The sequence below is a fragment of the Pyrgilauda ruficollis genome, unplaced genomic scaffold (assembly GCF_017590135.1).
Source record: "Pyrgilauda ruficollis isolate IOZ18807 unplaced genomic scaffold, ASM1759013v1 scaffold11, whole genome shotgun sequence".
NCBI classification, from domain to species: Eukaryota; Metazoa; Chordata; class Aves; order Passeriformes; family Passeridae; genus Pyrgilauda; species Pyrgilauda ruficollis.
Window position 1 is genome coordinate 6,191,971 of NW_024509210.1, and position 27,739 is coordinate 6,219,709.

Genomic DNA, 27,739 nt, shown 5'->3' on the forward strand with positions numbered 1-27,739 from the left:
AGCTACTGCAGTGAGAGGAGATCCTGAGGGCCAGGTCTGCTGGTTCAACTGAAATGACAGCTGGAGAACTCTCATGAACCCCCTGAATTAACACAGTGTGCTCCCCACCTTGATGTTCCTGGTATTACAACAGCACAGCTTCTCTGCAGGGCTGGCTCTCAGAGAGAGGGTGCAGGGTGCTGCTCCCCAGCCAGCTCGGTTGGTGCTGCCTTCTCCCCAGGGGATGGGAAACAGCCAGGCCCAGCTGAAAAACATCTCCTCAGAAACAAACTTGAGGGGGAGTTTGTGGGGTAGATCCAGTGAAAAAAGTGCTCTGCTCTTGGTGCCTTTCTACTGTCACATAACAGGAAAAAAAAAACCTGTCAGCTGCCCTGCCAATCCCCTCCTATTAAATGTTGTTTAATTCACTCAAAAATACTGATAAGAAAAACCTGAATATTTTATGGAAACCTCCCTTTGCAACAAGCCAGGAGAGGTGATGAAACATATTCCTTGACACCTTCTGCTAGCAGTGTACAACACCACATGATCTTTCCAGACACTTCCCTGACCAACATATGCAACTTTCCAGCACTTGTCTCTGTCTTCCACTTATCATTTGCCTCTCAGTTTTACCTCGACTTCCCAGTGTTTTTATTCATGTCCTTCTCCTGCTGGGCTCCCGCTCTTTTGGGGCACAGTGTCAGAAGGAAGCAGTGCTGAGTGCTGCTATTGAACTTCCATGCTCAAATCTTGCCCCTGCTGGTCCAGGGAAGGCTGAGGTGCCCCTCCCATCCCTCCCCAGCAGGCAAGTCCAGGGCAGAAGCAAAGCACAGCATCATGTCAATGTGCTCTGGCAAAACCCAGCGTAAGCTGCAGGAAAAGGAAGAACTTCTCCAAGCCTGCCCGCTTACCTTCTGGGGATGAAGGGACTCAGGCCACGAGCACATCGCTCCGCCAGCTGCTGCAAAGCACATTGTGCACAGGACAGAGCAGTGCCACTGCTGTAGGAGACCTGCACCTGGACTCAGTGCTGCTGCTGCAGCCAGGCCAACACCTTCAAAAATGGGTCTGGGATTTGAAGTGATGGCTTTTCAGACACCTCAAACCCACCTGTCAGACCAGGTTAGAAGAAGCATCCACCAGGGCCTTGGCTACAGAGCATCTTGTTGGAAAACGCAAGCTCTGGGCAGAGACCTCCAAACCAGGGGCAACCTGAGTCCCTGTTCACCTGGGGAGACCGTGGCCGGCGCACTCAGCACCGTGGTCAGACAGCTGCAGGGAGGGCCCACGGGACACGGCCGAGGGAACAGCAGTCACGATGGTACTTGCAGAAGGTGAGGGGTGGCTATCACAGCGAGAAGCTGCTCTGGTTCACAGGGTGCTGACAGACACAGGGAAGAGACAGCAAATAAAAACATCCATGCCCAGCCACAGTCTGCAGTCTCTGGGGGCTGCTGAGAGCACCTAGATGTGGGGCTCCCCGAAGGCTGCGTTCCTCTTCTCAAACCTCATTTTGAGCTCTGACACGAGGGCGTTGTGGGTGCTGCTGTGACCTTTCTTCTTCGGTGGCTTGATTACATGCTTGGGAGTGAGGGAGCCGGACACGGTTGGCACCCGCCACGCCTGGGGATCGCCTCGGGGAGCCAGGGCGGGGGGTGGCGGGGGCAGGGGGGCTGCCGGCAGCATGGGGACAACCTGGACGTTATTGTTGCTGTTCTCATTGTGCAGGCTCTTCACGTCCTCCTCAACGACAAACTTCTCTGCAGCGTTGCTGGGCCTCTTGAACTTCAGCCACTCCATCCTGACTGTCCGGGATGGCGGCACCTGTCTCTTTTTTATGATCCTTCTCACCGGCATGACTTTGTTGGACCGCTTGTTGCGCCAGAACATGGCAGTAGAGATCATGATAGTTATCAGCACCATTATGCCCATGACACCAGCTAGCACTCCTAAGGCTTTCATGGGGTTATCTTTAGTTTGCATCAAAAAGGCGGCCATAGGCCCTTTGTGAAGAGTCTGTAAAGGAGTACAAAGAAAACACATGACTTACTCCAGGGGACAGACAGTGACCCAGAAATTTCATTTGTCCAAAATATGTTACAAATAGAGCTGATTGATGGAACTTGTCTCTAAAAAAAAATATGAGAGTCACACAGCCAGTCCAGTCCAGAGGTGGAGAATTTAGATGGGGCTGGAGACTGGGTAAACATTATAATACTGTGAGGTAGATGACTTGAACACAAAAGCTTACAGAAGCACTGCCACCAAATTAGGGCAGATTCCTGCATGTCACCATAGTGTTTAACTTGCAAGACTAGAGCAAGAAAATAATTGGCTCAATTACTGAGCATGGCATTGAAAAGGATTAGGAGAAAGCTTCTGCTTATAAAATGTCAGCGTACAAATGAGTAGTTAGCAGGTATGTGCTGCATTCTGTTTTCAAGTACTCTTTTACAGACATAACAAAACTCTTTGAGGTAGGGGAGATAAGTGGAGCTAAAGAGCTTTGTTTATAGAAAGAAAAGAAGTCAGCAATGACATAAGCTACATATGGCATATTAAGGACAAATGAATGGCCAGTTCACTTTCCAGCTCAGCACACTGTGCGTCTCGGAGGTCCCCGTATAATTTTGCGGATTTTGCCCTGCGGGTGGAGCTTGGATCTTTTCACACTTTTCCAGTACATGATGGTGGAGATCACCATTGTAACAGAAATGGTGGAAAGGACGCCACTCATGCATATTCCATATATTGTCCATGGACGCTTCTTGAGGCCTAAAATATAGGATTTTACCCTGGACTTGATCTGGAAATATCAAAAATAAGAGACATGGTCAACCCTCACATGATTATATTGGAAAGAGGCCAGTATCTATTAAAAATACAGCTGGGGAACTAGGCTGAAATGTGCACAGGATAGAGAGCCTATAAAATAAAGGGAGCTAAATGTTGAACTAGGCACAGGAGAGGAGGCAGTTGCAATGATGTCGAACTGAATCCAGAAACAGTAAAAGAAGTTAGGAAGCACATAGAAACACCTGGCTGATTGGGGAATAAAGGCTAGAGGCATGGCACACAGATCACCCTCATTCAGGGTGTGGTAGCCGATCCTTGGACTGCATTTCCAAGAGAAGTTTATTGTGAATACAGGTGGTGTCTGAACAGACAGTAGTGCTATGTAAGGCCAGGAGAGCCTGCAGAAATGGCACATTCACACGCAGGTTTGGTTACTGAGAGTTGGTCATAAAGTGATGTGTGGCTGCAGAAAGACAGGGCTGCCCACTGTGCCCTAGTCCCCTGTCTTTGACTACATGAGGGACTCCTCACCCAAACTTTGCATGTCTAGTGAGCTGTGTTTTAGAGGTCTAAGCTCCCAGCTTTTGGCCAATGGGGAGAAAAGGACTCCTCTGGAGCAGCAGTCACTATATGCCAAAATAGGTATCAAAGACAGTGTGTATAAGGAGAACCTTGTCAGTAGCTTGGACTTGAACCTCTGACTTGCAGATCAGATGGATTTCCCTGTGTGATTTTAATCTAGGATGCCCATCTCTTTGCCCTCCTCAGTCTGTGGGGGAGGATGACTAGGAGTATCCCAGAGTGTGCTTCAGAGTACCTCTCGTCATTAACGTCATATCCATAAACTTGGGGCATGTAAATTAGCTAATAAACACCTCCTTGTCTTAATTTATGTTTTTTCACAAGCTATCTCAAACACATTATCAAGCCCCCTCTTCTCCTACCCTGAATGTGTCCCATTACGAACAAGAAAGGGGCAAAGAAATGCTAGTGAAACTCACAGACCATGTCACTAGGCAGGTAGGCACAAATTTTCATCATTTTCCTGTACAGAGAGTTCTTCCAGTACTTAATTAGGAGTGGACCTGAACTAGAAACCAAAAGCAAAGCAGCCCATGGCTTTGGTGGAGCTTAGACATCAGCTTTGCTGTTGTGCATTACATGGATTTTTTTTTTGTACTTAAATCCCATCAGATGATAGAAATTCTACCCTGGCTTACTTAACTTCATGTGAAAGTCAGATGAATTAAGTGTCAGATAAACCCTGCTAAGTAGTACATGACCTGAGTCCACCTGTTACGAGTTTTGTCAAGATCTATTTTATTGGAAGTCACTGATGGCTGAAGAGTATTTGACTAGCTATTTGAAAACCTTGAATAAATGAGATTAGATTAGACAGAAGTACATGTTGCCTGTGTACTACAGTTGCAGAGGTAAGAACAGATAAAAATTTATGGAGATGTGACATTTGGCTTCATTCAGTTGCCTGGTCTCAGAAAGTCTGGCATCTTTTCAGAGCTTCCAGTGATGAAGAGATGATTAATACTAAAACTAAACCCATTAACAGCTATCTGGTTCAGCCTTTATTTTAGTTACTTGACCTCTACTATACAAAGCTTTGCCTGGAATTAGCCTTGGACAACAACTGTTCTGCATAAAAACATCAGACATTTTGTAAGCACACAGTGGGAGAGTTTCTGTTTGTCATGGCCATGACACTGGCAGGATAAACAGAAGGAATAAATCGCAATACAGGCCAGGAATGTCATAATCTTAGCCAGGCTGCAGAGAGACTCATGGGAAGTGCACATTTAAAACATCAAGTCCTTGTGTTGATTACCAGCAGTGCCATGTAGCCAGCTCAACAAATAGTGCCACTTTGCAATTGCTGAAGCTGTTGTTTTTTCCTAAAAGGCATGCTGCATTTTGAAGGGTACTGGTTTTTCTAATGCACATAAAATAAAAGCAGATACATGATTAAATGAAAGCTGTTGTATCTCTGTGGGCCAGGACATGGAAGAAAGACTCCAGTCAAGGGAATTAAAATACCAAAATACCACTGCTCACAGAAGATAATGCTCTGCTGTTTTTTGGGGGATTTTTTTGGCTGTGGCAGCTTCTCAAGAGCCTTTCCTAATGCATGGGTTGCAGTGAGCAGAGCACATGGGCCAAGTATCCAGAAGCTGGACCCAAAAGGATGTGTCTGAGCTCTTCAATCACAAGAGCAGCTAAGGCTCACCAGCTATATTTAGGAGTCTAAGTAAGTAGGCAAACCTGTTAAGAGCCCACGCTATTGCAGATTATTTGTAGATGTGGCACTTAAGGGACATGGTTTTGTGATGGACTTGGCAGTGCTGGAGTTGGACTCGATCGTAAATGTTTGGCTCAATGATTGTGTTACAGACAACTCAGGCTGTGTTGACTTGAGCAAGTGGATCTGTACAATCTGTGCAATAAACCAGCTGGTTCTGAGGAGCCCACTTCCACACATTCAGTGTTTCTGGCTTTGTTCTAGCCTGGTTGCAGGGAGGGACTGACTGTTGGTGCCCAGGCACACTAGCTATGCTCCCAAAACATATTTTCCTCTGAAAGAAGTTCACTTTGTGTGCTTGGAGCTAGTTGAGGCACAGGCCATCCCACAGCATGTGGGAATGATCAGGAGATTTGCTTCAGAAGTGACTCCTGATCCAAGGTAGAACACCAGGTGCCCCTGCAGTGCTTATCCCAAAGCTCAGTTCTGTCACTGTATATGAAGGCTGTGTTTGCATCACTTTGCAATACAAACACCAGCATGCAGCAAGACTTCTCAAATCAAACCAATATTTTTTTCAAGTCCACGAAACTGTGGAAAGAAGAGGCTAACTGCTCTGCAAATGTGGCAAGGGCTGTTCAGTGCCAGCAACCACAGCTCCCATGGTTGCCATTAGTACGAGAGGAGAAGACCTCCATGTTACTTCAAAGATTTTTGTCGAATCTTTCAGTTAAGAGAATCTAAAACTGAGACTCACCAGCTATATTTAGAAGTCTAAATGAGTGGTCAAAGCTATTAAGAACTACAGATTATGCTGTCTAAATATGGACTTAAGCCTCAGTCTGTGAGGAGGTGTAAATAAACACCCCCTCTACATTTGCAGAACCTCAGTGGAGTCATCAAGAGGCCGAGGGATGCCCCCATCAGGCCAACTTTCAGGAACAAGAGTAGGAATCAGCCTTCTCTGAAAATATCAGGCAGGAATAGATTTCTGAGTGAGACATATGGATGGAAAAAGACTGGCTTTTCCAGCATATGTTTTTTATTCTGTGAAAGGGTATTTTTTATTTATTGTGAAAGGATAGGATATTAACAGATGCCCCTCAATACTAATTTCCATAAAATCAGACTCAGTTAAATTAAAAGGCCTTTGGATTCTTTTAGCACTGTATTATTCCAAGAGAAGGTCCTTTTGATGTGCAACATTGCTGAACTTAGCCACAAGGCATCCATCTCGAAGGGCACAGACTTGTGCTAATTGCAATGGTAAACGTTAATCAGAAAATATGCCAGTTTAATTACTTACTGTGATTAACACTGCAGGAAACCTCTAGAGGATGCATTCAAAAATATCCTCCTTATCCAAAATCAGTAATACATAAATGCCCACCAAATAGTGAAATAAGAGCCTTTGTACAGCTGGAGCACAGAGGGATGAAATGCACATTTGTTACAGCCTCAGAGAAAGAGAGAGAGAGAGTGTGTATGCAATATCCCTACACCAAGAGATTGTTTTCTTCACAAAGCATTAGCAGTGACCGCGCTGTCCCTGGGACACAGGCAGTGACCAAGGGTTTTGGACACTGGCAGTGCATCTCACATACCTGCAAACTGAAATCTGTTTCTGCAAAAAAGATGGGATGCTATGGGATAAAAAAATCCCCCGACCCAACCAATCCAAATCATTACAAGCCATAGAAGAAGTAATAGAGACATGTACAAAAGGTTATGGAGGATGTGACACTAGATTGGTAGCCCAGATGCTGCTGAAGAAACCTACTCAAAGAAAGAAGATTCTGTTGCTATCTCAGACTCTCTGTTGGGACTTGGCATCAAGAAGAGCATTGGAAGAAGGAAAAAAACTTGGAAACCCATGTCATCACATGCTCTCTGCTTCCCCTTCAGACTTTATGAGGAGGGCTCTCCCTCACTTTGTGCCAAATATATACCCCTGGATGGGGAGAAAAGGGAGCAGACAGGGAACTTCATACAAGACAGCATCTTTCATCAGGTACTGCTATTGCTTCAAGCACTAGAAGGAAATTCAGCAAACTCCTTATCCCAAAGTATCAGCTATTTTTGTTTTCCTTCTAGTTGTCCTTCTTCAGCTGGTTCAGGGACGTGCTGTCCCCCAGCAGGGAGGTGTGGGACACCCTCCCTCCACTCACACCCATCAGCCCCACTGCTGACAGAGAGGTTTCCAGCTCACCCAGGAGGGAAGGGGAGGCTGTGGCCACCAGCAGGGACATGCCTGAGGACTGGGCCTGGGTCCACCCGGTGCCACACACTCCTGAAACGTGCAGCCTGGGAGAAGCCTGGAAGCAAGGCAGGGAGGGCAAGTACTCCCACTCTTGGCTGTGGGCAGCAATTCTGGTTTGTTGTATAAAACCCACCGAAACTTCATTTCCATGAGAAATCCAAGTGCTAAGCAGTGCATTTCCTTTGTACCTGTAAGAACAGCTAAATCTCTAGACTTACCACAGACACCCTGCATGCAGAGTCCCCCAGCTCCACGTGGCAGAGCCTTGCTGCAGCGAGCCCAGCCCACACCCACAGGGCTGGCCAGCCCCAAAAGGCAGCCCCATGCCAGCCACTGCCCTGCTAGGGCAGACCCCAGTCCCCTGGCAGTCCAGCAGGCTCTGAACTGTGTACACAAACTATCATGTGAATGTGCCTCATATGGAGTATCAGTGGAATAAGAGGAGATGGAGAAAACAGAGAAAGACTGTAACAGACCTAAGAGCAGTGGGAGCATTGTGACCAAACAAAGAGAAGGCCAGCTGCTGTCTGTAGGATGAGAGTTGCATCTTTGCCCAGTTTATGTGTGTGGTCCAGAGACTATCAGGCTAATGGTGTGTTTCTCATCTGCTTTAAAGCCCATTTCCTCCCTGCTGGTACCTAGTTAAAGGCATGGCAAGGCAGTTACAATAAATAAGAACCATGCAAGCGCGTGCTGCACACCATAAATCGCTGCTTGTTCTCCAGCTGACTTAAAAGCTGGACTAAGGAAAATCTCAACCTAAATGTGCAAGACTCTTTTAGTCTTCTTGTTTTATCTGCTAATAATACTGCAATTATTAAACTCCCATCCAAAGTTCTAAATACTTTAAAGCATTTCTGTAAAGTTTTTTCTCACTTTTCCTATGTCACTTTAGTTGATTTCTCTGACTTATTTCACTCTGACCCCACCTGTTTTCCATTCACTTTTTTAAGAGAAAAAAAATAAATTTTTTCCTCTGGATGAAAATAAAAAAGCAGAAATTTAGCACTCGGGATTTACCTTTACTCTCAGAAGTCTATAGACCTTAATACATATCTAACAATCTCTAACAAAAAACTCATCTCCCAGTTATATTATGCTCCTACCTTTGTACCTTTGCAATATTTCTGATCAAAATATCTTTCACATTTGTGGCTGCAGAATCCAACTTCACCACAAGGCTATAGAAATGCTCTGCAAAACAGAGCTGGCAAGAAAGTCTAAGGAATGGAGCAAGCAATGTCTACCCTTTGGTGCCTTTCAGGGATTGTTCCCCTAAGGATTTTTCTAAAACATTTGCTTACCTCTTCTGTGATATCAATCTTCAGAACTGCTGTGGTACTGAAGGACGGGGAGCCTCGGTCTTTGGCCTGGACCACCAATGACCATATGCAGTCTTTATTGTTTGTGATGTTGTGGATGATGTCCAGAGATCGGATATAGGATTTCAGCTTGATCTCCCCAGTGCTTTGGTCTATGTCAAACACATTGGCTGGATCTGCTTGCATGATGGAATAATCCACAATGTTGTTGGGTTCTTCTGCATCTTGGTCTATAGCCTGGTAGGGCAAGTGTAAAAAACAAAGGTGTTATTGTTTTTATCTTTGCCTGAGGACAAACACCTTCTGAGCATTCACTTCTGACAGTATCTGTGCCATGACTGGGCTGCTTTCATTTCATCTTGGAAGCTAGGCTACATTTTCTAGTGAAAAACAGCAGGACTAGGCTCCTTTCTTTACAAATTACTTCTATTTGAGATGAAATAAAATCAGAGGTAAAACTGAACTGTAACCTATCTGTAGAATGCAAATGGTCCTCAGCTGGAAGCTTCTCACACAGTGTGGGGGACAAATATGAAGTGATAAAGAACAATGGGATTAGCTCCATGCCATAAATTATAGCTGCCTTAATATTTGTGCTGTGGTATTTATTCTACTAACATTAGGTGTTGTGTGATCAGGCTTCATGATATGCATTTAAATATGTGTAACATAGGATGTTCTGCCTGGGAATTGTTATTGCATTTTTTGACCTTCTGTTCTGCACTGGATTATTGGATACGGTTCTTCAAAACAAAGGGAACTATGTTGTGTGGTTGAACACAAAGGGATGTCAGGAAGGTTATGTGTTCAAAACCCTGTACTTTCATTCACTTATCTTATTTGGGCTTCTTGTGATCACTGTATAATCCAGGACCGTCCCCCAGCTGATTGTTCAAATACTGTAATAGGACTTTATATTCTGCCTATAGAATTTATTTCTCCTTCTCAGCAGTCAGTAAATACTATAATTCTACAGTTTAATCCATTTGTTACATCCAAATGGATGTGCAAAATAAAGCTGCAAGAAAAGGCAACTTTCAAACATTCATCATGACACCTGAGAGTAAACAGCAGAGCCAGGGCTTTTCCAAAGCACTTTGCTTTGTGACACACGGTGCCATCTCTCACCTCTATCTTCACCGGTGACCCAATGATCATCGTCTTTTCCTGGATGTTTTCATTGAACTCTGGAGAGTGGTCATTGACATCTAGCACGGTGATAAACACTTCAGCCAAGCTGTATTTCCCATCTGTGTCCTCTGCTTTCACATAGAAATTATACTTTGAGTTCACTTCAGCATCTAGCACAGCCCAGGGCTGGGTGTAAATGATACCTGTTGATGGGTGGATTAGGAACCTGGAAAAGAAGCAAGAGAAGACTTTTGGTCACTTAATGTGTGTTTAGATCCCAGCTTTGCTCCAGGCTGTAAAGACTGAAATGCTGTGCCCAGACACTCGTGCTCTTCACCTAATTCCTCTCTGGGTGATGTTTCCAAATCTTTCACTCTACCTATTTTTTGTCTAGTTCCTTTAGGCTTGAAAACCAGAGAACTATCAGTGTCTCATAGTTTTCCCTCTCTTGTGCCATTTTAGCTGCATTTTCCATTAAAAGTCTTTGCCCTCAGTAAATGCTCAGTGTGATGGCCTTCTCCCAGAGTGATTTTCTTGCATTAAAAGGAAAAACATTAAACGTAATTTTACTTTTTTTTCCAGTTTAAAAGTACAGTGTAATAGATTGTCCTGCATAAATTAAGATTGATTTATGTCACCTAAATATCTAAAAGAAGTGTGATGTATATCATATTTAAGCTCTTCACTTCTCAGAATGGGTAGGAAAAAAAAAATCTGCTCTTAAATCTCCCAAAATACAGGGCAAATGATCTTCTCCAAAAATAATCATTTTTTCATAGACTGACACTGGAATGGAGTGGGTGTTCAGATTTATCTGTTACAAGTTCAGTTTTACACATTTGCAATTACAGAGACACTGTCAAAAGTGTCAGTCCAAAGTCTGGATTTATAGAGAAGATACCAACACAGTGTCTTTTTAAAATGGACTGCCACTGTAGGCTCCAAGCAGTAGTGCTTTTAACAGATGAAAGTGTTTATATTTCCTTTGATCAGTGTACAGGGTAGCAAAATATTTTCTGTATTCCAACTGCGAATACAATTGAGAGTGATTACAAAAGGGGCATTTAGCAATGCAGAATCTTCAACTGTTCTTATAATCCTGTTAAATACAGATACAAATTTGATGAAATCCAAGATCTGGGGGTGGGAATAGCTGTGTAGGAGACAGTGCCCGTGATGCCTCCTCATCTCTCAGCCCAGCCTTACCACACAGACAGCACTCTCATCATTCCCATTTTAGTGGAAGAATAGAAGTGCACCTACTGGCAGCTTAGATTACCAAAGTAGGATTACCATCAGATTGGTTTAATCTTCAACAGTTAACACTATTTCTCCTACTCCAGTACAACTCATCTTTCTGCCCACACAACTGCACACCCACTGATGTAATATCCAAGACAGAAACATCGTGCCTCTAGTTGAAATTCTCCTATCTGCATCAAACTGTGTGTTCAGCACATCTAGAGGTGCCAGGGCTAGAAAATCAATCCAGCCTTGCAGGGTGATGCCATTCTGGCAGGAGGAAAACAAACAAAAATACTTAAGAAGGAAAAGAAAAGCTCACATCATAATTTCTTCATTCAACAGCATAAGAACAGTGAATCTGAGCAGCCCCATAATGCCAATCAGAATAAAGTTGTGCTTACATTTTTTCCCCCCTAAATCCTTTGTCAACAACCTTCTCAAGCTTCTTTCCACCAGCTGCTACATTCTAAACCTAGGAGGTCTGCCTGCCTGACATGACCTTTTCTTGCTTCTCTCTGTGCAGTTAGCAGCTAGCTTAAAGACTTAGTGAAGAGCTCAAAATAATCCATCGTGGAAATACTCCCAAATGTGTATCCTTCTGGCTACAGAAGAGGTTCACCCTTAACATCTTGGATTTTGGACTTTGATTTCGCCTCCTAAACAGCTTTCACCTTAACAAGAAGAGTTCACCTTTAGCTCCAGGTGGATAATGTACAGAGGAAAAAAGATTCTTGAGATGAGTGCCTGAAAATCTCATTCATTTCCAGCATTCTGCCCTGCAGAATGCAGGCTCCAGCAGGAATATCTGTGACAGCCATGTCACTGATCCCAGCCATGTCTGGGAGCTGGGATGGACATGGTGAGAAGGAGCCAGTGTTTCAAGATGTTCTACCCCCAGCACTGTCCCCAAAGCCAGGGAGAGGGAGGGAGGCATTATTACCAAATCAAGTAAGCATCAGGTTCCCTTTTTCCTGATGCAGGACTATTATGTTTAAATATATGAAAGGCATTTAACACCCAATGCAGCTGACCTCCAAGCTGAAGTGATATCCTTGTATATCTTGTCTTCCCTTATTTATCTTGACAAGAGCTATTTGTAAAGCCATATGGAAAGGGAAGGGGAAAAACCGTTCTAGAGATTCATTTTCTGCAGAACTGGCTCTTCATAACTAGACCAAAACCTCTCTTTCTCTTACAAGTGTTTTTCAAATGGTGATTGAACAAATCCTGTGTATTGACACTTTAGCAGCTTTGTATCTCTTTGGGAGTTTGTGGGTGGAATTCCTTGGGTTCATGAAGTCGATGTTTAATGATCAGAGTAGCTTCACAGTAGTAGTTCACAGAACTCACAAAGAACATGGCAAAAATGTCCTTGAAAATGAGCAGACCAAGAATGAGTCTGCTAGCTTTCTTTTAAAATTATTTCAGAACTCTGCTTAGAGGTTATGTAGTTTTATTTATTTACTTGTTACTTACAGATCTGCTCCTGTTCCATAGATAGAGTACTTGATTTCTCCCCAAAGCCCTGAATCTGGATCTGTAGCCTTAAGAAAAGAAAAAAAAAAAGAGAGCTTTGCTTTACTAAAATGGAAAAAGAACTGTTTCCTTTTTCTTTTAACAACAGGCACAAATACTTTTCACTCTCTTTGCCGTCACATTTTTAGTGGGAAACCGCATGAGCAAATATGCACCTAGGAAGTGCACAACAGAAAACATCCCTGCCAGTCCCAGGAACTGTCCCTGGTGCCCGGGGGCTCTGGCACAGAGAGTGACGCTAGATGGCCCCATGCATCCACAGTTACCTCATCCTCCTCTGATAGAGACGGAGATAATCTCAATGACATGAACACACTGCCAGCTCTCAGACCTTCCTAATTATCAGTTAAACATTAATGAATATTCCCTAGACAAAATTATTTACTTTATATATTGTATTTTGAAGCTTCTGCTTGTTTAATTGAGTCAATTTATAGTAATGAATAACAAATGTTTCAATCTATACATTGTATTTCAGCTTTCTTTATTTTTTAATCACTCTTGTGCCTGTGTGACTTTTAATAATGCAAATACTGTAACCAGATGATATCTTAGTTTCATACTCTTGTTGGCTTCCTTTCTTAGCTCAGGCTTAGGAAAGCTATTGATTTGGTAGCAGCTATTTCCATAAGCTGCTGCTTCTCTGATAGCTCTGAGGAGGTGTTATACCATTGTATCTGGCCATCAAAAATCATGGTGGTGCTGGTTCATTCATTCATCTTCCTGTTTAAATATTTGAAAACTGGAACAATGTGTTTGATTCCTGCGTGATTAACATAACACACCTGCAGCCCTACTGGTAGCTGTAGTTTTGTTCTTTGGATGAGCTTGTCAGATTCTTTCACCCCATTATTTTGACCACAGTCTAGTTTAATACTGTCTAAGTTCATTTAAAACATCTGCATACCTGGGACTTCTTCCAGAATTACCATTCTGAGTACTTGAAACATCTTAGTTTTTCACATATAGTTGTAAACCTGGGTCAAGTACTGAGTTGACAGCACATGACTAAATTTTACATGGGCTCCTTCAGCTACACTTTTCTGTGCACTTTAGCTCAGAAGTTTTATTGCTTCTGCAAACATTTTTAAATCTCTTCTTTTTTTGCTGTCCACATCCTAGAGTGTTTTTATTTCTCTTACCTCAAAGACAGTTATGTTTAAGAGTCTCTAATATATTTCCTTAGTTTCATGCAATAACCTTTTCTCTGTTGTTTATGTTTCAGTTCTTTGATTCTTCTATTGCTAAAATTTGCCTTCAGCACTTCATTATTCTGATTATTTGTCTTTCTTGCTTGTTGCCAGCTTGTACGGGAGACCTCTGGCAACCTGCCTCCACTATCCTTACCTGTGTGGCCTCTGCAAGGTGACTTGTATCCCCCACCAAGGCCCAGGTGGCCAGGAGCTTTCTTGGCTTTGTGACATGAGGGCTGTTTCCAGTCTCAGTAGTTTCATTAGAGAGAGTCAGCTGGAAATGCTCCTCCAGCACTCATGTAATACCATGACTTTCTTTGTATGAAAATGCAAGATACTGGAAAATCTATAAGAATATTTTTCCCACCGTGAGAAGATACATACACAGGGATCTTTTTTCCCCAGTCCTAAGCACTTTAATTTTATATTCTTGCCCTCATTAACTGTTTAATTATTCCTTTAGCAGCCAGGTTCCTCCCAAGAGGAGGAGACTAATACCTACTAAGTAGCCATCATGTTTTCTTTTTACTCATACTTAAGCAAGCAAATCCAGTAAATCCAATTCCACTTAGCCATAACTGAATCTTCCCACTGGATACTGATTTGGCTGAGGCTTTCTTAATACTCAGAGGCCATGTGATTTGTCTTACAAGCAGATGGCCCTTATTGTTCTAAACAATATTTGTCAAAACTTTATATTTTCCCAAAGTGGCTTTTTTGGGTTGATTCTGGAAAGGAATTTGGAGTTTGGTCCAGAAGTCAAATGTTGAGTAAGATTTGCTATTTGCCCTGTCCACTATTTTTAAGGTACTTGAACTGTTTCCACAGACACCCAGAAAAGAGAACATTTCTTAAGAGGTGAATGAAACTTACTGTAACAGCAACTACATTGGAGCCCCCTGGGGAGTTCTCAGGGATCCTGGCAATGTAGTAGTCAGAGGAGAACTTGGGGACATTGTCATTGGTGTCCAGCAAGCGAATCACCACATCAGCCGTCGAGCTGAATTTCTCTGGTGTGTTCACCTCTATTGCAAGAAGCTAAGAAGAGAAAAAACAGACATCACTACAAAGCAGCCATTAGTTCTCTTAAAAAAGCGCACAATGGTGCATTTTAGCTTGGCTGGAGCAGACAGCTCAGAACCAGGGAGATGATGAGCCAGGTCAGCATGCGGCCTCGGCTTGTTTGTGTGCTTGCTTGAGATGGGCAGTAAAGCCGTGGGGAGAGGCCTTCACACCTGTGTATTCATACTAGACTTCATGTGACAGATGTGACTAGTCATAACTAACCAACACACATCCGAAAACCATAACAGAAGCCGACAAACAATCATCCCATGCAGCTCCTAGAACTTGGGGAAACATAAGCACTGAATTATTTTGAAAAACCACATACACTTAATTGTGATCTTTTGTAGAGGAAGTTCTTCATCAGGAAAGAAGTCAGGAACAATAAACTGCACCAAACAGGATAAAAAGATGAGGGAACCAGTTGTTTTGAAGCAGCATTACTCCCACCCCAAATGCTGGATTGTCAGGCATGTATAGCAGAATCCCATTTCCCAAAGATTCTGAGGACTTCTGCTACTGACTTCATGGCACTTCTGCCCTCGTTGCCTCATGCTGATTAGGACTTTATCAGATAAAATGAGGGCTTTTGAATTGCCTCACTGTCGCTGAGAACAGAGCTCTCTGACATCACAGGTTTTTATAACTGCTCATCTGAAAGGACAGGCAATCGCATAGAGTAAACTGAGTATTTACTGTATCTATCTGCTCCTTACTGAGCAAAATCTACTGGATTTGGGGAGCATCAGTAGGATGCCTCAGCTGGTAGAGCAGCAAGCTCAGGTGGTTAGTGGCTGAGCAAGAAAGAGCAGTTTCAACAATGGGTACTGAGAGACACAGGGACCTTCACAGCGTCTGTCTCACACAGGATCAGCACTAAGCCATCAGTCTTGGGCTCTGTGGGGGCTGAGCCCAAATGGCTAACACCAAAAACAATGGTCTAATGTTTGATTTTCATGCTTGGGCAGAGACATAGCTAACACAAGGCAGGAGGGCTCTAAGAAGACAGCACACCACTAATAGACTACTGAGCAGGACGTGAACTGAGATCTAAGAGGCTCAGCTGAGAAATCTGGCTGCAGGGGTTTTAATTGCTAGGAGACATGTCCCAGGAGCTCCCACAAAAAGGGAGTGCCTAGGTGAGCTTTGGCAGGAGCAGCAGGGCTGCCACAGCACCCCCTACTCCCTTGATGCTGTGGAGCTCATCCTTGCTGTGCAGGGCCCGCGGGGCGGGCGAGTGATGCTCCCCAGCAGTGACATCCCTGACTGCCTGAGGGACACACCCTGTGCTCAGGCCTCTGCTCTGCCAGATTTGGACAATTTATATCACCTTGAGATGAAAGCAGAGGGGGAAAAGGCTATCTCAGTGTCATCTCCTAGAGCTGTGCCTGCTGTGTGCACATTTATAATGCTTGGAAATAAAGAGAAGAAATGAATCCCGAAGGATTGCTTGCAATTACTGCAGGACACTGCTGCTCCAAAAGGGGAGCCTGGTCACTCCATTGCTGTGCTAACTTTTGTGTTTGGGAGTCTCAGGTGGTGTTACAGCAAAGAAATTTTTGAAGGGACAGCCATGCAGACATCAGCAAACACCTCCTCATGAGAAATCTCAGCTCCTAAAGCAGTACAGAGGTAAAATCTTAGTGCTGATTGTGCACATGGAGCTATTACTAAATTATAACATCTGCAGTTAAACCATCTCTGCTGCTGCAATCAGCCCATCTTAGTACACCTTGTGAAAGCTCAGTATTTTTACTTTGTTTTCTACACTGATTTTTATTCCCTCTCCTTTAAGCAGCCACGGTCCTGCTATGTCAACATCCTGACAACATCTTTCTTCAGGAAGAAATTTTGTCAGCTTACTTGCCTGCAGTGTCTTATGCAGACCTGTATTGTTTGTTTCATGCAGAGAGAAAAAAAAATAGTGTAAAACTATTGCTTCACAGGACTACATATCAACAATTCATACTTAGGTGCCAGAAGAGCAAACTGACATGCAATCTTAAAAGTGGTAGGTAAATTTTTAAAATAGAATTTGATTTTGGCAGCTGACGATAATTTCAGCCTCACTTGGTCCCAGTCTGTAGATGTGAGTGTCTGGGTGCTCGTGCCAAGGCAGGATGTGCTCTAAGCTGGAGGAGATGGAGGCAGGAGGTTTGCCCCCAAAGCATGGAAGCCCATAACAAGGTGGGACAGCAATATCTGGCCCCTGTGGCAGAGGGACTGCAGAGATGTGTGAATTACCATAGCTGCAGTACTCTGGGAAACCCATTTCAGCTCTTAGATAGCTGAAAATGAAGGAACTCCTAACTACCACCTACATTTAAGAGCCAGCACTAAATGGAAGATAGGTTTCTCTAGCAGCCTTGGCTTCAGAAAATATTTCAGTGTATCTCCCAGACAAATCAGCTTTAATTACTCTCTGGCATTTTACTCTTCAAAAATGAACTAGAGGAGAGGGATCATTGCTTACAGAAAAAAACCAAAACCCTGAAGATAACCTCTCAAAGCTGTTGTGAGATACACATTAAATAGAAATATATTTCATCCAAAATTCTAATCAGAATGACTACACTGACAACCAAAACTGGGTAGGAAGGGATTTGAACTTTGCAGGAAAGTGAAGCCAGCAATTAGGTCTTTATAAAGTATTTGTTGCCATATATTGCTGCCATATCATCCATCTGCACCTTCTCCATTTGGAGTCCAGAAAAAGGCTGCACTTTTTAAGCCAAGTCTTATAGTCTCCAGTGGAAATAATTTTGGAAAGTCTTTCTCCAGTAGAAATAATTTAAAAAAATGAATAGCTGCTTAAGCTATAAAAATATATATCCTTTTTTTCTGGTAATTAATTCTTTTGGTGTTCATGGCAATCACATTAACTACTTTGATTTCTATTGGCATTCATGTGTAACTCCTTTACTGGTCTTTTGGTAGTTTAACCTGAATAAATGTGTGCTTGTTATAATTAGTTTCAGTAGCACTTTATGGCCCTTTCAGAATCTTCCACTTTAATACAGTAATGATGCCTCATATTTTTGTAGCATCTATAATCTGTAAAGCTCAAAATGGCTTAGCAACACTGCAAGAAGAGGCCTGACATACTGAAGTGAAGCTTGCTAAGGACACAAAGCAAACCACACAGCAAGGGGGAGAAGAAAATAGTTCTGAATTTTGGCTTTTGGACCGTGCAAAAGATGCTCCTCTCTGTATGTTACAAAACTAGCATATGTTAATGCTCAGCTAGATTGTTTTGGCAGTTTTTTTAAATGATTACAGGGATTGTCTATGCAGTTCTTTGCAATCAGAACTGAAACATCTACACTCATGTCAGAGGCAGCTGACAGAAAACCAGACTACTTAATTATCTTGTTGATGAGCCAAAGAATCCATCAGGGAAGGTGATAATGCAAGGTTCCAGCTTTTGGATGAAACTGGTTCTTGCAGAGCTGGTTTAGAGCATGGGTGAGCCTCAGGTCAGCCTGCAAATGGCCATATAGATAGATAGACTCTGACAAAGGCAGTGAGCAATTTTGGGGAATTATCTTCCAGTCAGCTGGGGTCTTCAGGCTGCCAACATCCAAAAGCATGATCATGAATCAAATTACTTAGCACTAAGTAGGTAAAGTCCTTGCTGCAGAGAAATTAGGATTTCATCCTGTGAATGTATCATTGTGAGTGCAGAAATAACACCCTGAGGGTTCAGTCTAGAATGATTCAGAGCCACCAACATGTACAGTTTCCAGAGAGACATAAAAATCAACATTTTGCACTGACTGGACTAAATCAGTCCACAGATGCCTCCATTAAACCTTGTGAAGGTGGTGAACCAGAGGCAGAAATGCGTTTCCCTTACATGGACTATCATGTCTCTGATAACGCATCAGACAGCTCTGGGTGGATTAAGAAGCTAAATCACATCAGATATAAAAGCCATCATACTCATACTGCATATACTGAAAAAGAGGACCTGGAAAGCAGAAGTACCTTGAAGGTTAACACCTTGAAACTTTCATAGTCAATGGCAGCAGAATTTTCCACTATTATTGTAACCTGAGCCTCATTCAGGACAGTTTGAGGAACCACTCGGAAGATGCCACCAGGTCCAACAAGTCGGAGGTTGAATTTAGCATTGGCTCCCTGTTAATAAAAGCAGACATGACATTGATTGTTTTCAGTAATGTCACATTTCTTACAGCCTAGATTGCTCTGTTTCTTCAAACTACATAAAATGAGAACGAGCCTTACTGCTGAGAGCCCTCTGCTCTCCATCCCCTGGGCAGGAGATCACTAAGAAGCTTAGTTGTATAATCCCTCCAGCCCTAGTCACAAGACAGACACAGCTTTTCTTAAAATAGATTGACAAGCTTGGTTATTCTTTCAGTCATAATGGAAAAACCCTGCAGCAGGCCTGGCTAAGAGAGGAGTCTTGTGGCAAGCAGCCTTGGGTTTCATGCCACACACTGGGAGCTAGAGAGAGATGACACCACATGCATATTGCCAGGGAAGTCCTGCCTCTTCCTGCTTCCTACCAAGGAAAGACAACTGAACTGCTCCAGTAAGGACAACACAACCCTCACAAACCCAGTCCCACAGAATGGTTTGGGTTGGCAGGACATTTGAGATCACCACATTTCAACCCCCTTGCCACAGGCAGGGACACCTCCCACTAGACCAGGTTGCTCAGAGCCCCATCCAGCCTGGCCTTGTACACTTCCCATGTCCAACCTGTGTCCTAATATCTCATATGCTGTGTGAGTTGTTCTTCATGCATTCTGCATGACGAAGATGCAGAATCACAAAGGCAGTTTCCAAACAGATGTGGAGTATCATGTTTTGCACTGACTGGATTAAGCTAGCCCAGAGATGCAAACACCAAATCTTTTTGAAGTTGATGCACTTGTGGGGAGAGAGGAGCTCCACTAGTGCAGGACAAAATCTGACACACACTTGACAGCTCCAGGTGAAGTGAGAGGGCAAATCCCCTGACATAGATAAACCTTCTAGCCAGGGAGAACATGGGAAGCAGCAGTGTCTAAAAGATTATCATCACTTGTATGCAAGTTGGGAAGAGTGAGCCAGAGCCAGCTGGCCAGACTAATTCTTTTAAACCAAACTGGAGCATGTAAGAGAAAGATGAAAGGGGGATCCTCATATTTCTGCCTTACAGGGAAGATGTGAAAATGAGCTGAGCCTACCTCGCCAAACTCTCTGGGTTCACCAGTTTCTCAGTGTCATGTTTACACTGACAAATAGCCAGATTCACTGCCTGCCTGGTGCCACATTCTGCCTGTAGCATGAATCTTGAGATTATTAATTTCTAATAATAACTTTCAAACAGGACAACTTTACTTTCAGCTGTATCCCTGGAGAGCTTGTTATGAGCAGTTCTTGAGCAGCCTTAGCTCATATCAAGAGAAAAAGTATTCAGCAGTAGTCCCTTAAGGGAAACAGAATGACCTTGTATCCAAACTCGGTCTGTGTTGTTTGGTCACACAAATCCAGTCCCCAACTACAGAGATGACAACGGGCTCTCTTTTTCTGGGTGGTAAATCCAAACACACAAAGCCAGAGCTTCTGGGCTATGGAAAGTAGTGCTGATGGGAAGAGTGGATAGTCTGACAGTACAGTCAGACAAAGTCATACAAAGTGTGTGGCACTTGGGATCGTACATGACTAGAAGGGGGCATGGGATAGGGAGAGAACTGCTCCCTCCAACAGCTGAGTGATTTCTGCCACTGATGTCCACTGAACCCAGATCTGCTCAGAGCCAGCCATGCTGCTGCATGTCTCCAAGCAGACAGTCATGGGACACAGGAATGACTGAAGGAACGGCAGCACTGAGTCCTAAGCCATGCTGAAGAGGTCTGGGAGAGAAATTTCTGTGTAATTTTTTTGCAAGTAAGCATGGCATTTCCATCAATCTGTAGGCCTAAACCAGACCTTAACCACAGCTTCCTCCTCCTCCTCACCTGGATCACCCACTCCCCAAAAGAAAGAGTCTCTAGCAGCTGTGACAGAGACAGACACACGTTTAATTTTCTTCTCTACAAAATCATCTTGGATAGAAGGGAAAACATTGCATTCTCTGCCTTAGAAGAAAAGCAACCCATCCCCCCCCCAGAGTGATGCCTTACACTGTACTAGGAAGCTTATTGAGAAATCTATACAGTGTATTTATCAGTGTTTTCTGCTTATTTTATAGCCTAACTTGCAGCCTGAATATTTTGTCAGGCTAGATATATATTTTGTCTCTAAAGAGAAGAGATGGGTTTTGTTTCTCCCCTTCTGCAGCACCATCCCCCATGACAATAGCAGGATAGACACAGCACTGCTTTGAAAGCAGTCATTTATCTGCTCGCTGCAGAGCAGCAGGAGGGAGGGGGAAGAAGCCAGTGGGTTTGATAAAGTACAATACCATCAAACCAGCACAATACTGAGCACTGCTACAGAAGAGAGTTCTTTCCAATAGTAATACAATTCTCAGCTGCATTAAGCTTTTTTCTTGTCACTACCTAACCAGAGGCTAACTCAGATGGATGTCATTCATACAGTATTTAGCTTAGGGGTCCCTATAGCAACCACTGCCATAGTACCTACAGGCATCACAGGTCAGTTAAGACAGGAGGCTGAGATGGATGGAATCTTCTTTCCTTTTCCTTGATCTGGTAAGAGTTAGTTTGACTTGGGCATAATTTTTAAGAGTACCTAAATATCATTCCAGTGGGAATGATTAATCAAAGCATGCACTGCAGACCCTGACTGTAACATAAGGGCCAGAAGAAGATGCAGACATTAGTTACTAAAGGGCTTGGAACCTCCAAGAAAATCTTCAAAGGGAGTATGTTCTCAGACAATACACTGGCAACAAATGAACACAACCAGCAGTTAGGGAAGTTCGCAAGGATTGTTCAACTTCAGAGGCCACAAGACCTGGGCAGTGGGTTTAGGACCACCCTTCCTATTGGCATAAGAGTGCATGACAGACTAACTGAACTCTTGGGCTCAATCTCTCTGTGATACTGGACCCTACCACTACTTTGTCTGTCCTAGGCTTTTAGGGCATGCAGGTGAAAGAGTTGAACGTGTAAAATGACATTTCTCCATCCAAGAGCTCTTTGTAGTCTTTAAGGAAAACAGGACAGGAAAACTGAAAGTGCATAGTTTCCATTTACCTGATCTGAATCATTGACTGTAATCTTCAGTCCCCGTAAGATCTCACCCTCTGGGGGATGCTCGTACATGGTCAGCTCAAACCTGTTCTGCGGACCATTTTCTCCATAGAACGTTGGCGGATGGTTGTTGAGGTCTACCACCCGTATTGTCACCATGGCAAATGTGTGCTCAGAGATGTCACCTTCCTGACTGACTTCTGATGCCTGCAGCAGGCAAGAGGAAGAAAAGAATGATGAAGCATTTTTCTCCTTTTTCAGATTCATGTTCAGGTATTATCCACATGTACAAAGCACTCTAACTTCTAGGAAGATTCATAGACTTATATTTCTCTAAAACCTCAGTCCATTTCACACTGAAGTTTATGATGATTAGAAGATTATGGTAATAAACCACTCCCAGTAGAGCCCCAGTTGATTCTCTCTCTAATTTTGTCATCTTAGTAAATCACTCTAGGTGAAAACAGTTCTCTAAAAACAATCCAATAGAAGTAAGGTAATTGCTTGCCTAAAGTGTTGATAGAATAGAAAAAGAAGACAATGTTTAAATTTGCTGTGGTACCACAGGCAGTTCATTGTCTCATTGCTGCAAGGACTGCAGCCTTTAATACTGTGAGAAAAACTCTACTTGTGGCATTTAGCTAAATATTTGAAAAAGTGAATGTTTGGTTTTTTTTTTTTTTTGAGATTTAGTCTCCAATTTAAAATTCTGCTGTGGTGTTTAGATGAGCTTAATTTAAGGTGCATATAGTTTAGACAGACAGGCAAATCTAGCTGGTATTTTTCTGAACCATAAGATCAAATCTGTCTGGGTTTCAACAACTGCAACATGCGGCCTGATTCACTGGATTGAACCTGAGACATTGTTTCTGCCAGGACAGAAACTGGCTGGTGTTTTTGTCCCAACAGCTATATCTAACATGCCTTTTTGCTCAAAGGGCTCAAAACCAAAGGCACTTTCTCCAAAGGCACTAGTCTGGCAACTGAGGTGCCTGTCACTGTATATGCTGGGTAGTATAACACCCTTTTAGTTCCTCTAGCAGCTTTTGCAGCCTGCATGAGCTCTGGGTCACCACATACATAATTAGGAGATCAGAAAAGCCTGCAAGGCTTTTAACCCATTCTGGGGAGTGGTAGCAGACTGCAGTGAAGCAGAGCTGATAGAGGAAGAAATGGTGCCTGAGTTTAACTCAGCCCATGATAACTCCGTGTTCTCCCAGGCAGCTGTACCTGTACCTGCCCTGCTTGAGCCCAGGAGCAAGCAAGTGCCCTTGGGGGTGCTACACACTGGTTCTGGCAGTGTGCAACTCCTCAAAGCTGCCTTTAAGTCAGTATTGTCCTTGCCACAACAATAATATATAATTCCAATGTGCTGAAGAAAACTGATACAGTCGTCACAATTTAATTCTACATTTTTTAAACACTTTTTCTTTAGAAACTGCTTAAAATAACACAGCCTGTCACATGAGTACTGGCTCATGGAGGTGTTAGCTCATCAAGGTGTGAGCATGTATTTGTGTGTGGCTGACGAGTGCCTCAGGAGTGGATGCTGACATGATGCTGCATGGTCTCTCCCAGTCCTATTACCAGTCATAGATTTGACTGTTACCTATCTCATAACATGGAGGTTTCAAGACATTAATTCCCAGTTTAGCAATAAAATCTGGAAACACAGAGAACAGGTATCTATGGACCGTAAAGGACATTGATTCTCTAGCCTCAGAGATGAAATTAGGACAAGATGATTTAATTTGAACGAAGTTAATTTGAGATACTACATATCCCAACAATAATATCCCAACATCCCAACAAAACCAATTAGTGCTGCTTTATACTATCTGGCACTCTGCTCAGATATGGGAGGTAATTTCTGAAACAGGTAAAGCCAGGTATAAATTGAACAATTTTGGACAATCATGCCTACTCATGACATTTTAGCCCAATAGTCTTAAAGTGGCCACAGTACCTACCTTAACTTTTAGTTCATACACTTCTTTCTTGAGCTGATTTGGGCTTTTTATCACAGAAATGGCTCCAGTTGTGTTGCTGATTTCAAATGAACCTTCACTTCCTGCAATGAAAACAAGATGCTCTGGTTGCATGCCACACTTTCTTTCTTTGAACAACATGGGCAAATCAACTGTACACTTCATTAAGCACATCTTAGTCCATATGTGTATCCATATGTATCAGTAGATCTGAAGCCACTCTTCAAAAATGAAGGATTTCTATGGCTGGTCACAGTGAGATGAAAACACAGATGAGGGCCTAAAAGGGCTTCCTCCCCAAGAATGACACAGTGGAGTTCCTCCCTTATGGGCAACGGTCAGCATTTTCCTCTTCCCATCCTGCTTGGGCTCCCCTCAAGCCTCAGCATCCAGGCATGCAAATTTGGTATTAGTTTTTATTATGCTGCCTTCTTTATATGCTGGTTTAGACAAAAATAGACATTTGTCATTGTAATTAGCAAATGCTTAATTAAGTCTCTGAGAAACAAGAACATTTCTCTCACTAATATCAGCTAAGGTGAGAAGCCTGACAACCTGCCAAAAAGAAACACAGTCACTTCCCTCAGACAGCATCTCTGGAGAAGTGTCTTCTGGTCTTGAACACTGAGTTGTCAAAAAAAAGCTTTCAGCCTGTTGCAAGGCTGCCCTGAACAAAAAGGGTTTTTTGGAGTAACTGGGGTAAACCCCAAGGTTTCTGGACTGAGGCAGAGTCTGACAGAGGCAGGACAGGGCTGCAGGCTGACTTTGCTACTGCTACCCAACTTCCATTGATCTGGAGAGAATACCAGTTCCAGGCAGCAGCTTATTGAGGTTGGTGTATTTGTGCTGAAGCAAATGCCCGCTTGCAGAGAGGCAGCAGTGTCTCACCAGGATGTCAGGAACCATCTCACATCACAGGCAAGGGCAGGCTGGTGCCCAGCAAGGGCAGCCCTGATGCTGCCTCATGTAAAGTATTGGCCACATCCTGTGCTTTGTGGCAGTCTACCATTGAAAGGAAAAGAGAGGAAATCCCTTTAAATGTAGGAGATCAAGCCTTCAGAAATAAAGGATGATGACCTGAAAGCCCAGTCATTGTTCTTTTCCTCAAACTTATTTCCAATGCTGATTTTTAAACCATCCGATAGTATCCTCTTCTGCTAATGCCTACAATAACTGCAACTTCATTAAAGCACTCTAGACACAACATTGAACAGATATTGACTCACAATACCCAATTATTAAGATACATTGGCCTGCAAAATACATTCTGATTGAGAAGAAGCTTAAGTCAATGTGGTTTCAAACCACCACACTTCATGTTATTGTCTAGTTATCCCAGGGAAACTGGTAACCTGGAATACATTTAGCAGTATGTATGTTCCTCCAGACAGCATGGCCAGAAGATTGGAGCATTTCCTATCATTATTCCACACTCCTGGGATAACACATGCTTATTAAGAACAAACAATTGCCTATTTGATGTTAGTGTTTTCTTGTTCTTTAACATCCCAGCCTGCAGTTATTGGAATAATGGTTTGTCAAAAATAATGCCAGTGTCTGAGGTGCAGGGGCAGAAACCTGTTGCAATCTTCTGTTCTCTGTTTTTCAACTTTCTATGCACTAAAAGCATATTCCCTTCCCCTTTTTTCCATTTCACACAAACAAAGCCCTTTGTTAATGGGCATGAGAAAAGCCTGCTCCCCATTAAGTTATATTTTGTTCTACTTATCTGTTATCCCCTTTCATCTTCCTTTCCCACTCTTTCCTAAACACTTACCTTTTTTTTTTTTTTATCCCAGAGAAGCCTTTTGGTCCTTCTCCATTTTCTTTGGCAATCCTGTATCTTTTCTCATTAATCTTACTTCCCTTTGAGATTTTCCCTGGTTCTTCTACCTTCACTTGTTCTCCTTACTTAATTTCTCCCTTGTTTAGCATATTTTCATGCCACTTGCTTGTTCTTCCTCCTCATTTTGCATCTTTCTTTTTACCTTTTCTCATTTTCTATCCATTGTCTTCTGCAACTCTCTTTTCCTCGATGTTTCTACCTTTCTTTTACCTGTTTATTTCTTCACATTAAGAAGGAACCTCAGCATGGGTCTCATCCCACACCAACACAAAACTCAGCTGTGAGTATCTCTCTGTTCTGGCTGTTTAGATCACTTAACACAATGAAGCACTTACTCCATAGCTCTTCAACTACACCTCAGATTTCTCTCAGGAAGTTTTGGGATCTTTCACACCTGTGAGTTGGGGTGCCCAGTTGCTACAGAAGCCTTGTTTTGGAAGGGAGAGTGTATAAAACTCAAAATCCCCAAAGCTGTAGCCTGGAGTTTAGTTGCTCTAAGCTGTTGTCTTCACCACCTAATGAATCACCAATTCCACTAAGTTTCACACTCATGCTATTAAAAGATGTGTGACAGACACTCTCAGAATAGCTCATGGAAGGCATTAATCTTCTGATAACATCTGTTTTCTTCCACTTCAGTGTACAGCCAATGTCTCTTCACTGGTAAATATAATTTCTTCCAAGTAATCAGAGGTTTGACTGTTTAGCCACTTTCATCACTGTATTAATAAAAATATCTCTCCAAATGCCATGTCTCGGTCTCCCAATGAATTATCTCACCTCCCAGATTAAGTGATAGAGATGCTCAGAAGAGTGAATGCATCTCCCTTTACACTTTCTGAAATGACAAGCAGGCTACTGATGCCTAACAAATCAGCAACATTAGCAGCTCCAAGCACAGTTCTGTGAAGAAGATACTAAAACTCACTGAATTGAATCTTGGCTATTCTCTGCTAGACAGGGCCCTGAAGTTGTTTGAGCTACCCCACATTATTTCCTGAGATTTTGTCTCAGATTTATTAAACTCTAGCATATTCTGTTCTAATTTAATGCCAGATGGTGTTTTGAGTGCCCTTCAAATTTCATATAAGACAAGCCTACTCACCATTCACAATGGAGTAATGAATACTGTTAGGCCTTCCTCTGTCTCCATCAAGAGCAACAACAGTAAGGACCTCAGAGCCCTGGGGAGAAACGGGAAATCACAGTCTGTGTGCCGAGATTAGAGCAGTGAAATTGCAACTGCACATTAATAAATGGAACTCCTGTAAGTATTTCTGCAGTGAAGTGCTGGGGGCAGAGTGGGGACTTGTGTTTGTGCCATATGGGGAGCACAAAAAGGGCCAGTGCCCACTGCTCTGGGTGTGAAATGGCTGCAGACCCTGCGTGGCCATGGGTGCCTCAGCCCTGGGGGCTGGCTGGTCACAGGAATGGTTGGAAGCTGTGGCCAAGGACACCTGCCTGGAGCCACAGATGTGGAGAGAGGATTTGGAGCAGCCAATCTGAAACCCAAAGTTTAGTTTGGAGCACTACCAAGATTCCCTCTGGCTGCTTCTCTGTAGGCTCCTGTGTCCCATGGCCACACAGTATGCTGAGACACAGGCAGCTGCCAAGAAGTCATTGGGTCACTTTGGTCCTTCCTAATTAAGTTCAGAGGCAGTAGAAGCAAACAGAGGTCAAAGAGAAACTTGGCCCACAGAACATCTAGGGCATAAAATTGTGATGAAAATGATGGTGATTTAACTGCCCTTAAACTTTCACTGTCTGTCTTTCTGCACAAGTAACGTGGCCGTGGGCCATACGTACAGAATTTGTGTACTGAGGAGCATTTGCTCATGTGACCACTTCTATCAGCTCAGAGGGATGATGAGTGTCACATTAAAATGCTCACCCAAGTGGCAATGAGCTGTACAATTCAGGCCTCTGAACTAAAGTGTTACTGTTTGAGGCTG

The 27,739-nt window shown here is 43.2% G+C and overlaps 1 protein-coding gene across 3 annotated transcripts in view; it reads right to left on the reverse strand.

Moving 5' to 3' along the window:
* Positions 1–1,306: 1,306 nt before the first annotated feature.
* Positions 1,307–27,739, reverse strand: part of CDHR1 (cadherin related family member 1) — a 42,885-nt gene continuing 16,452 nt past the window's right edge. For 2 of the 3 annotated variants that reach the window (XM_041474934.1, XM_041474945.1), the window contains 9 exons: positions 26,893–26,971; positions 23,924–24,024; positions 21,957–22,160; positions 18,769–18,921; positions 14,590–14,754; positions 12,464–12,531; positions 9,740–9,968; positions 8,594–8,848; positions 1,307–1,998 (listed from right to left, as the gene is read on the reverse strand). In XM_041474934.1, the coding sequence (XP_041330868.1) occupies positions 1,447–1,998; positions 8,594–8,848; positions 9,740–9,968; positions 12,464–12,531; positions 14,590–14,754; positions 18,769–18,921; positions 21,957–22,160; positions 23,924–24,024; positions 26,893–26,971 (1,806 nt within the window). In that variant the 3' untranslated portion in view covers positions 1,307–1,446. Of the gene's footprint in view, positions 1,999–2,575; positions 2,789–8,593; positions 8,849–9,739; positions 9,969–12,463; positions 12,532–14,589; positions 14,755–18,768; positions 18,922–21,956; positions 22,161–23,923; positions 24,025–26,892; positions 26,972–27,739 lie in introns of those variants that run through there. The other variant, XM_041474955.1, reaches the window with a different exon arrangement.